We start from the raw sequence: 12350 nt of genomic DNA, 5'->3' as shown, positions 1-12350 counted from the left end.
TCATGTAGCTCCTCAATAATAGCTTTTAAAACAATATAAATAAATTTCGATATTAACTCTTTTGAAACGGAAAATAAATACATCAGTGACATGAATCCTCCTGTAGCAAGGAATCCAAGCGTGATTGCTATTTTGATTTACGGAGGAATCGCATCGCAAACGTGTGTCTGATTTTGATCGGTCTTAGGATTGTGTCAAAGATAGCTTTAAACATTTTTTTAGAGTTGTTAAAAAGACTTTTATACAAACGTATTCCTCCCACAATTTGATACCGTAGTTACTTTTCTTCAAATAGTCTTTTAATCTTGACCTCCTCCTTTTCTTCTTTCCACTTTTTATCGGTACTTAATTTTGACGAGAAATTCACTCAAATTAGTTGAAAATATTGTGTTTGTTGCACGAAACTGATGAATAAATGTAGACAGAAAACTCTTTCAATAATGGCATGCGTTGGCGCATGCAATAAAAGGCAAGACGAAAGGATTTTAATTTGAATTGAAAAAAAAAAAAAAAACGCTCAAGTAGACATAGCTGGAGAGATCTTCAGCCCAACTACTTTTGTATGTGCATAGAACACCACAGACAATAAAGAACAAAAACATCGCCTTGTCTGTCATGTCCTCTATACACCTTTTTATATTCTCCTGTAATGTGCTATGAAAATCTATGGTATACTACATAGAGTAGTAAAGACTGAAAGAGAAGAGAAAAGAGTGTTCACAAAAAAATAATCGAAAATGAAAATTGTTGTCAAGCCTACTTGATCGGATTTAATATTGAATTGACTGAGTGAGTCTTAGATCTTTGAATTCTTGGTAAGTTGGTCTTCATAAATGAAATTTATTTAGTGATATGTAAGGTTGTCGAGATTCTTAATGTGGCGGTTACATTCTACTAATAACTGTGTTACATTATTGAAATCATTATTAGGAGCAAAGCATTAAGTGCCAAAAAGGTAAGGAAAAAGCCGATTTAAGGCTAATACATTTGTAATAAAAGCATATCCAGACATTTTATAACCTAGACTTATGTTATAACAACTTTTACTTCTTTACTAAATCTTGCATGTAATTTTTCGTAATAATATGCTTATTGTGTTTTTAAAGACAGGCTATCTTAGAGTTAAAGGATTAGCCTATTTTAACCTCCATTAGAACATTATTAGCTTTAGGCCTATGTAGCCTATTTTGGTAAATGAAACTACATGTAAAATAGCATGTTTTATAATTATTGCTTAGATGAATTTAGACTAGAAGTTTATGGTGGTTTAAAGCCCTACATGTTAACAGTTAATATGTAATTCACCCACTTCACATTAGCCTTATTGGCTGCAGTATAACAAGTGTCCAACTCTTGAGTGATCGATAATATTGAATCATCAATATTCTTTAGTAAAGAATCCTTGCTACAACTGCTTATACCAAATTACATTGTAGCCTTTTTCAAATTACAGTATAAAAAGTAATGTGATGGTGAACAGAAAACAATCTAGGATATGTATTTATAAAATATAGGGTAACAATCAAATTGTATAACATTTAGCCTACTTACTTTTTACTATTTTGATGGTTTAGACGCGTCTGACACAAATGAAACGTGTGCATAACTACTCCACTTGATGCCATTACAGATCTGCAGTGTTAGTGTCAGTAACGGGTTATTTAGTGGTAATTTTCAGGTGGAGGTTGCAGCCATTAGGGAATTTGTTCTTGAGAATCTGAATCTGTGTTATAGGAAAAAGACGATCAATATTTTCACGGATAGTCAGGCAGCACTGATGGCGCTGGACTCAGTGTGTATTCAAATCCAAACTTGTCTGGGATTGCTTTCAAGTCGTTTCTTCCATTGCCAGAATCAACAATGTGATTGTTAAGTTCCTGGTCATGAGGGGATCCCTGGAATGAAAGAGCCGATGCCCTGGCCAACCGTGGCTCAGTGTCAATTATGACAGAATATCAGCATACTCTTCAAAAGTAAAACGGTTCATATCGTACAAGAAACAAAGTAATAAAAGAAATTTAAATTAACAGGAAAAACTAACAGGAATTACAAAGAAGAACAGAACATTCAAACAGTGACAATCACGTTCAAAACATAGACTTGCTCAACAATGTCTTGATAGTTTGTTTATTAGTTTTTCTTCATTTAAAACACCTGATTTGGTTGCTGATTGTTGGTCAGCTGTTTTCATGTAATATTTTGCTATTGTTTTTCTAAGAACATTGCGAATAGTTTGTTTCTTTTTTATTTGTGTGTGTGTAACACATTGATTACGTACTGTAAATGGAACAAAAATGATAGTAATATTTTTTTTAGGTTATAATAATTGTTCAGTATTTTAATAAAGAACCTTAAAAAGTTTATTCGTAAAAATCCACTACATTGTTGTATGTACTTGCAATGTATGGATTTAACCTATTTTTACGTTTGGTGCTGTAACTCAGTTATTGCTTATTCAATCTTTTTGAAACAAAAATTGTTGAATTGGTAATAAAATACGCTAAAAAAAGTTAACCTGGTGAATTTGTTGTCAAAGTAGCCGTTTCAAAGCTAATACAATTTGAAAATTGGCCGCCATTTTGAAATGCAATGAGATATAATTTGTTTTATTTTTTTCACTGAAAAGGACCAACACTAGGTTAACATAACTGTTAAGTTTGAATTCTGTATCTTAAGTGGTTTTTGAGTAGTAATTTTTTTCCCAAAAAACACATACAGACAGACAGACGCTAAACGAAGCGAAATAGGGCATCTGTTATATTGCATTATTTGTTAGTTTTGGCCTGCTGAACAATGTGGCAAAGTTTGTTCGAATGGTTGCTGGACACCCTGTACATAGCAAGTAAATTGATTTTTGTGGAGTTTTCTTTTAACTTAAAGTTCACATTTTTTTTCAAAATTAGTGTTAGCTCTGTTCAAAGCTTGTTACAAATCCTATCTTTATCATGTTTCAGGAATCAAGATATAGCATTTAAAACCTCATAAAAATAATGTGGACCGGAGACGTTCAAAGTGGATATCCCACTCAGTGGGCTTTAAATCCATCTGCATATCAGAATTTGCCAAATGAACAAGGTGAGTTATTTTTATATTTAATTGTTTAATTTTTTAATTTCTTGAGATACTTTGTTTTTAACATTTTGTAAGACTTGAACATTAAAAGGTTATGCAAAAAGGTCCTTTCTCTACAGCCAGCTCTTAATAGGATATGGAAGCATATTTTTTTCATACTTACAAATTTGAAATTGCTTCTTAACTATCCGTACTGGTAGTTCTAAGCAATATATGGGTCAACCTCGATTTTTCTCATATTACAATATAATGTTCCAATAGTCAATTAGAAAAGGGAATGACTAGAATTTCTTGCCGGAAAGCAGTTATAGGGAGCAGGCAACCGCCAGACGGTCATATATTGCTTAGAATTACCTATTAGTGATCAGGAGCACTGACGTGATCTGGGCTTCAAATTTGGAACTACTCGAGTTAATTTTTTTTCCAAAAGAGCAAGCAGCGCGAAGCGCTGTGCAGCGGGCAGGCATCGTGCGTGATCCTTTTTTTTATTAAAAATTACTGATAAATTGTTATTACATATTACAATATAATGTAGGTAATGTATGTAAAACAATTTTAAACACATAATTACATGCCGGAAAGCAAAGTAAAACCAACCAAAAACCAACAACTAACCTTAATAGTCGGAGTTGGAGTCTGGCTCAATGGGTTGTTGTTCACAGCGGTCACTGTACGCTGTGGCACCATTGTAGACATGTGAAATTGCCCGAAAGATGTTGTGTACTCTAGTTTTATAATCTGAATATTTTATTTTAAACATAAACTCAGCTAAATGTCCAACAAGATGATGTTTTCTGTTGCCGTACCTTGGGATATTGCCTCTACCTTCCCGCCACAAACGTTCTATGGTTTGGGTGTGCGCACCGGTATCGGGATCGATGAAATTGTAACTGTGGTTAACAGTAAGATATTGGTAATTGTTATATTGTAAACAATTATAGCTTTTCCAACAATCACTGATTACTGTTGTTCCCGGCAACACATACTTTTGTATTATAGGTAACAATGTTTCTTGGCCGCGTGTTGGTACAGGAACGAAAAAACAAAGTTTTATTTCACGCTCAATACCAGCGAAAACCCAATTCCCTTCAATAATACGGCCGCGATTATATTTACATTTACCGATTTTTGCCTCGTCAATCTCTACTGTTTTGCCCACCCCTCCAATAGGTTCTGATTTCTCAACTAGAATAATCACAAACTTCTCTGAGATAGCTACTCCAATCTACTACAGCAACATGAGACAGGTCGAGTTCATGTCTTAGCAGGTCATGTCGTGGTGGTTTTAATAACACCCAATAAGCCACAAATCGGCACACTGTTTGCGTTGTGAGATTATGGTTTTCGAAAAAAGTTAATTTATACTGAGACACATACTTTTTGCACTGGACTTTCACTTTCTTCCGGTTACGATCAGTCTTTTCTATCCTGTTCCAACATCGAAACACGTGATCCGTTTCATTTAAGGTCATTTGACCCCCGCAACTCGGACATGTTTTATTACGTGGTAAAACTCCGTGGTCGTACAAAAAATTTCTTAAAGTTACACTATACTCAGAGCAAACTATAAATGACGCTAACGTAAACTCGCACGAATTACACAAAAAAGGATTAACATCCAAAAAAGGAACGGCTGCACATCACGATAGCAACTGATTAGGACCGGCCGCCAGTGACTGATAACGCCGAGATAACGCCGCGCGGACTGAAATTAATTCAGTATATACCCAGATCACGCACGATGCCTGCCCGCTGCTCAGCGCTTCGTGCTGCTTGCTCTTTTAGAAAAAAAATTAACTCGAGTAGTTCCAAATTTGAAGCCCAGATCACGTCAGTGCCCCTGATCACTAATAGGTAATTCTAAGCAATATATGACCGTCTGGTGGTTGCCTGCTCCCTATAACTGCTTTCCGGCAAGAAATTCTAGTCATTCCCTTTTCTAATTGACTATTGGAACATTATATTGTAATATGAGAAAAATCGAGGTTGACCCATATATTGCTTAGAATTACCTCCGTACTTTAATGAATATTTCTTAAACATCTCCCTGGAATAGTAATTAACACTTCTTACAAATTATTATGACTATAGTGGCAGTATCAGTACTCTATCAGACCCACAACATAGCACTGATGATACACACCACTACTGTCAGTTCAATGTTACTCACATTATTTTCATTGTCAATGTTTCCTTGTCGTATGTACCCTGAAGAGTCCATATGAAATCAAATTTTAGCACTTTACTACTTACCTACAGAATTAGGAATACAGTAAGAAACACAGCTATGATTCATAGTATAAACTCAGTCAAGAACCATAATAAAACTATTATATCTGAAAACCAAAATCACTTTGGGATTCTAAGGAGTCTAAATAAGACTTGCATGGAACCTTTTCCAGAGAATAGTACAGCTTGTAGTCTATAGAACTTGGAATCGACATCTGTGTAGTCCTAGACCGTAAGTGTCCATTAAACTGCTAAATACAGCAAATTCACTAATTTTCTGAGGTCTTCATTTTCATTGATCAGGAATGAAATATCTGTTCTTGATCATTTTGGAGATCTCAGGAAGAGCTCTTCCAATCCACCCTTTCCGATGGTAGAGGTTACTGAACAATCCAGATAGTAGTATTCTGCTGACTTATCCTGCTGATAGTAGTATTACTCAGTCCTAGTCAGACTGACAGTTGATACATGGAAAACATTTCTAGGTCCAGAATTCCTATTCTCTTTGCATAAATAGAGTTAGAATTTATTCCATACCATCCAACTAACTACAGTGGTTAAAATCCATGTATGGTTGTTCAGGAATTTTGTGTACAAATTATTTATATACAAGGCGCCTAGAGTATAGTAAAGAAAATTATTTTGGCTTCAGGACTACAATAATCTGTAGCTCAGTTGGACCCAATCAGCAAATTTGATTTTGTCTTGTTGAACATTACTTTAAAGAATTGAGAATTGTGGTCGTAATCATGATTACATAGATATAGAGATTTGTTGTGAGTAATGGTGGATTAGAAATCTACTATTCGTTGTAAGAAGTAGAACCATTCAAAACTGTTCTTCTTTACAGTTGATTGGGCGACACTGGCACAGCAATGGATAAAAATGAAAGAAACATTCCCAGTGGATCAAATACCTCCCGCTCCGCCTCCACCTTCCATCAAGGCAGATATAGAGGCGGGAGAGGCTCCAATGGACATGTCGAAGGATGAAGTCACCCCTACCCCACCTGTGACTGCTCCTCAAGGTAATGTGACCTTAATATTTTGGTATGAAAGTTCATATTTTCCGGAAAGGCCTTGTTAGCGAACAAAGATTTTCATTAGCTAGTGAAAGATTTTACCCGATTTTCTGGGAAAGGATGCGAATAAAGTGAAACTGATGTCCTATATGGTGTAAAGTTAGGTGTTAAATTTATCGGATTCTATGTAAAATAAACTGAATAAAATAAGTCCCAGATCTGTAAGACCACCCATATCTCAGATATCAGATAAAATATGCAAAGTTTTGGTCTTAAAAAACATCCTTTGTTGATTGAGATTTGAAGTACATTCATTAACTTCTTTAAATGGAAAATTATTACACAAACTTTTTAACCAAAACTTGTAGAGAATTTAATTCTGAAGAGATGGTGTCAAATAGACCAATAATAAACAGACACAAACTTAAAAATATTAACATTTAATTAAATCCAATGCACATGAAAAATAAGAGAAAGTGCAATATCAGTTTATTTAATGAAGGATTTTCGTAATTTTTTAAAACTTTTTGATTGTTTGTTTTGTGTTTGTATATGAGGTCTGTCCAAAAAGCATCCGACGTCTGACCAGTAGGCGGCCACGGCGTAACCGACCGGCTCAAACCGGTTATTGGAGGGGAGGGGCGAGCCTACTCCTTCCCATATTAGGTATTGAATACGATCCAGTCACTCAGTGAGTCACAGCGCTCTGTTCCGTACAGTACTGCCGTGTGTGTTCGTCGCATTTCAATATGGCTGAACCGGTTGAGCAGCGCATTTGCATTAAATTTTGCCAAAAACTTGGCCATTCAGCATCAGAGACGATTACTATGATACGGAAAGTTTATGGTGACGTGTCTATGGGCGATACACAAAAAAAGAGTGGTTTAGGCGGTTTAAAAATGGCCGCATATCAGTGGAGAGTGATGACCGATGTGGCAGGCCTTCAACGGCCAGAAATGCTGAAAATGTTGAACGTTTTCGTGCAGCAATTGATGAAAACCATTGATTGACTGTCCGAGAGCTGGAAGAAGATTTAGGAATACCAAAATCGTCAGTTTGTAACATTTTACACGAAGATTTAAAATTGAACCGTGTTTCTGCAAAATTTGTTCCTCTGCTGCTGACAGAAGACCAAAAGAACTGTCGACCAAAAGAAATCGCACAGGACAATCTGGATTTCATAAAAAGTGACCCAGGGCTATTTAAAAAAGTTATTACTGGTGATGAGTCATGGGTTTATGTCTACGACCCTGAAACAAAGGCTCAATCTTCACAGTGGAAAACTCACGAATAGCAACGGCCAGAAAAAGCAAGACAAAGTCGAAGCAATGTCAAGACAATGCTGACAGTTTTTTTTTTACTAGGACGGCGTTGTTCATCACGAATATGCTCTCAAGAGGCCAGACAGTAAATAAGGAGTATTATCTTTAGGTCCTAAGGCGGCTACGAGATGCAGTGCGAAGGAAACAACCTGAACTGTGGACAAGCCATGACTGGATCCTGAACCACGACAACGCGCCAGCTCATTCCTCAAATCTTATTCAGCGTTTTTTGGTCAAACACGACATCAACCAAATACAACAGTCTCCCTACAGTTCTGACATAGCTCCTTGTGACTTCTGGCTATTTCCGAAATTAAAAATTCCTTTGAAAAGATAAAGATTTGATGATGTTGAACAAATAAAACAAAATGTGACAAGGATCTGTTAGCCATTCCGCAAAATGAATTTAAGGAGTGTTTCCGGAAGTGGGAGGAGCGTTGGAATAAGGTAGTGGCTTGTGGAGGGGAGTACTTTGAAGGGGACCAGATTGCCATTGCCGCTAAGTAACGTCAGTTCATGCTAGACGTCAAGGTCGGATACTTTTTGGACACACCTCGTATTATGTCTATTATTATGTTGTTGTTGTTGTTATGTTGTGCCACTTGTGGGACACATTGTATAACAGAACTTTTCAAGATGTTGTAGTCTGTTTTTTATTGAGTTAACTCGTTTTTAAATTTTTTAAATTCTAACCCTTTAAGATGGTTTGATGGATACATTTATGTCATCCAAAAATATTACTAGCAGCAGATTGACAGATATTTCATTCATACATGTACATAATGATGGAACCTGCTAGCATTTCAGTGAACTATTTTAGATTGGGATTACCTGATTCACAGTGGCTTGACTAGTTTGTTTACATCGGCAGACAATTCACTCAGGTGGAACTTTTGTTGCTCGTCCACAAACCAGTAAACATACTGAAATAAAACAGCTGCAATATTTTTTCAAATGGTTCAAAATATTCCTGAGAGGTAGTAGCACAATGCAGAGCCAGTAGAACCCACCGAACTAATCTCATACGTCAGTGAAATGAGACGTACATGCTAGCCGTGCAGTGCCTGTGATTCGTTCTCTAGTGGCACTACAGGACACCAGGCAGTGCCCGTGTTTCGTCCGAAAAGAGATAAAAAAGTTCCACTTTAAAAGAGTTAAAATAATACCTTATCTTATGACAAGAAAATTAGAACAAAAGTTTATCACTCTATAGAAATATACAGTTATTTAAAGTCAATTTTGTAACTTGGCTAATAAAAGTGACTGAATATATAATAATGTAAATTTTTTCCAAAAATTTGATTTTATACATATATACAATGAATAAAAACTTATGAAAATGACAAATTTTGTAATGAATTATTACATAATTAAATAATAATATTTTTTTATGCCTTAAACTCAAATTATTCTGCTTATTTCACAATTTTGTTCACCATGTACCCTTTTTTGCAAAAAGCATTTTCTACAAAGGGAATGATATTTGAAATGGATTCATTACCTGAATGTAGAAATTGGTCACCCACACGAATCCACTATTTAAGCAGGTTGTGTATTCGCATTCAGAAATATGAACATTGTAAACAACTGTAGGTTTAGCTTTACTACTTTGTATTTTATGACTTCAATTTGTCTCCTTAGGTAAGGAGCATTGTGTAGAAAAAATTTAGTTTTAGTTTTTAGTTATAACTAACTTTACCCTTGGACATGATATGGATGATAAGTTAGTTATAACCGTTGAAATGTCTTAGATGAAAAATAATTTTAAAAGTTACAATTTTTTTTATTGAAATAAAACTTTAATAATTGTTACTAGTCATTCTCTTGAATTACAAGTCTATTTTAAATGTACTGTAAAAATATATATCTTTATCTCCAGTCATTTTAAATGATCTCAAGAGTCCTGATTGCTACTTTAAATGTCTACAAACCCCATCCCCCCCGGGGAATAAACACAAAAAGTTCTTATCCTCAGGAAATTTATCTTAAAGAGCTGTGACTAAAAGAATTTAAATATATGTACAAAAAATTAATCCAACCAAAAACGAATATCACCATATTGAAAGATTATGGTTTTCAATGTTTGACACATTAGAGAAAATTTTAAAGTTTAAGTTAGACAATGCAATAAAATATGTCAACGATTTAAAATCCAATGCAACAATTAAATCTGTACTAACATTCAACGAATGTTCGTAAATTAATGAATGATTACAACAAATGTGTGAAAAACATTAACTTACCTACTGTAAATTGTAGGCTACATTATGTATTAAATCATCTACAACAGAAATTTAACTAAAATTGTATTATTTTATAAACAAATTATTATGCATATTTATTAGCTTAGCCTTTGTGCAAAAATAAAGCAAGCTTTTAGTTTAAGGTTATTTGTTGGGCAGATGGAAGTAGTTGGGGGAGTTGGAACAATTGGCAGCAATGGGGCTGGGGGTGGGGTGGTGGGGCTCCATCGGGGGCAGTGGGCTCCGCTGTGCCCCCTGATAAGGCTGTCCCATACACTTTCGCACCTCCTACTACTGCACCATCCTATTCCACCGACACTTCTACGACTACCACGTTCGATTACAACCATGGTGCTCCCGTAACGTCTGAGAACTTTGAACAGGTTTGCTATTACTTCCTTCAGTATTTAGATTATGGTTTGCACTTGACATTTAAAGTTTTGTTTGTTAGTTGTATGGTTACTGATTTTCTTAATGAATGATGAGGAAGATTACAATTACAGTACTAAGTCAAATATGTGTTAGTATTTTAGGCTGATTTACTTAAGTTGAGTACAAAGCCGAGTAGTAAGGTGAATTAGTACACGACCATTAACTCTCGTACTGTTGACAAATGAGCAAGTCGAGTGAAAAATGAGTTGAATTCAAGATCCAGCTGACAGGTTAGTCAGTTAGTTTTGGCGAGAATACAGGAGAGTCCACAATCACTTTTCAGAACTCTCCTGACCCCAACACACTTATTTTTACTTTATTAACTCAAACACTACCAATTATTGTTTATATATTTTACGAGGTGTGTCAAAAAGTATCCGACCTTGACGTCTGGCATGAACTGACGTTACTCAACTGCAACGGCAATCTGGTCCCCTTTAAAGTACTGCCCTCCACATGCCACTACCTTATTCCAACCCTCTTCCCATTTCCGGAAACACTCCTTAAATTAATTTTGCGGAATGGCTAACAGGTCCTTCGTCACAATTTGTTTTATTTGTTCAAATTGTCAAATCTTTTTCCTTTCAAAGGAATTTTTAATTTAGGAAATAGCCAGAAGTCACAAGAAGCTATGTCAGGACTGTAGGGAGGCTGTCGTGTTTGACCAAAAAACGCTGAATAAGATTTGAGGAATGAGCTGGCGCGTTGTCGTGGTGCAGGATCCAGTCACAGCTTGTCCACAGTTCAGGTCATTTCCTTCGCACTGCATCTCGTAGCCGCCTTAGGACCTCAAGATAATACTCCTTATTCACTGTCTGGCCTCTTGGAGAATATTCGTGATGAACAACGCCGTCCTGTTCAAAAAAAACTGTCAGCATTGTTTCGACTTTGTCTTGCTTTTTTCAGCTGTTGCTCTTCACGAGTTTTCCACTTAAATCAGTAAAATAAGGCAAAATAAGGATGCAACCTCGGAATGAAAGATAATAAGCTAAAAATTTGCATACTATATTACTATGAATATTATATCTCGAAATAAAAATCTCTTGTACAACGTTTGCTGTTTCTGCGAAGCTGTATCAGATGCTCCATTGTTATATATGACCGGTTTTTTTTTTACTTTCTACACACCGTAATGAATGAGTTTGGAATTTCTATGTATAAGTACAGTAGTGGTGGTGAGATATTTTACTTGATGATGGGAATGGTAGGATATTTCTCTCTGTTAGTATTTCTATACCGATAAAAATTTATTTTATCCGTTAGTTGAAAACGACATCTTAGCATTAACAGATGTATGATTTTGAGTGTATCTTAATTGCAATGGCTGATTATTGTTTTATTTGTAATAAATTAATTTCAGACAGTGCTTCTGTGAGTGTTGTGCGTGGTTTACAAACATTAAAAACAGCAAGTATTGACAGAAATGACGGTTATATAAATTATTTAAATACTTTGACTTCTGTGATGGTGCATGTTGATTGTCGAAAAGTGTATATAAGTAAAAATTCAATTGCTGCATCGAAGCAACGTGCAGGAGACGATGAAACTCCAACTGCAGAAAGTTCACCTCATAAAAAACGAGAAGAGGTATTTGATTTTAAAACATCTTGCTTGTTTTGTGGTCAAGTAGCTGATGAAGTCGCAGAAAAAAAAGAAAAGTATAAATGCACCATCAGTAAAGTAAGTAATCTTGATTTTAAAAATAATGTTTTGACGAAAGCTGAAGAAAGAGGCGACTTGTTAGGAAAATTAGTCAAAAATCATACACTTTTTGAACATGACTTGGTAGTTGCTGAGGCTAAATATCATGCTATTTGCTACTCTCGTTTTTTAAATCAAATACCTACTGATAAAAAGCATCGCAAAGATGATAACATCACACAGGCCATGAAAGAGATTTTTTTATATAGAAAATAATAATGATTCGCAATTTACATTAAAAGAGTTTAAAGATATTCCTACGGAGTACGTACCGGATGATAAGACTATCATTTCTAAACTGAGGGAGAAGTATTTGACTGATATAATAAT

General features: G+C 35.3%; 1 protein-coding gene across 2 annotated transcripts in view; it reads left to right on the top strand.

Moving 5' to 3' along the window:
- Window positions 1-707: 707 nt before the first annotated feature.
- Window positions 708-12350, top strand: part of LOC124360074 (arginine/serine-rich protein PNISR-like) — a 38702-nt gene continuing 27059 nt past the window's right edge. The window contains exons 1-4 of one of the 2 annotated variants that reach the window (XM_046813353.1): window positions 708-815; window positions 2955-3075; window positions 6152-6328; window positions 10047-10270. In XM_046813353.1, coding sequence (XP_046669309.1) covers window positions 2991-3075; window positions 6152-6328; window positions 10047-10270 — 486 coding nt within the window. In that variant the 5' untranslated portion in view covers window positions 708-815; window positions 2955-2990. Of the gene's footprint in view, window positions 956-2954; window positions 3076-6151; window positions 6329-10046; window positions 10271-12350 lie in introns of both variants that reach the window. The other variant, XM_046813352.1, reaches the window with a different exon arrangement.

This window comes from Homalodisca vitripennis, chromosome 4 (assembly GCF_021130785.1).
Source record: "Homalodisca vitripennis isolate AUS2020 chromosome 4, UT_GWSS_2.1, whole genome shotgun sequence".
NCBI lineage: Eukaryota > Metazoa > Arthropoda > Insecta > Hemiptera > Cicadellidae > Homalodisca > Homalodisca vitripennis.
Note: the sequence above shows the minus strand (reverse complement) of the source record. Positions and strands in the feature narration are given on the sequence as shown.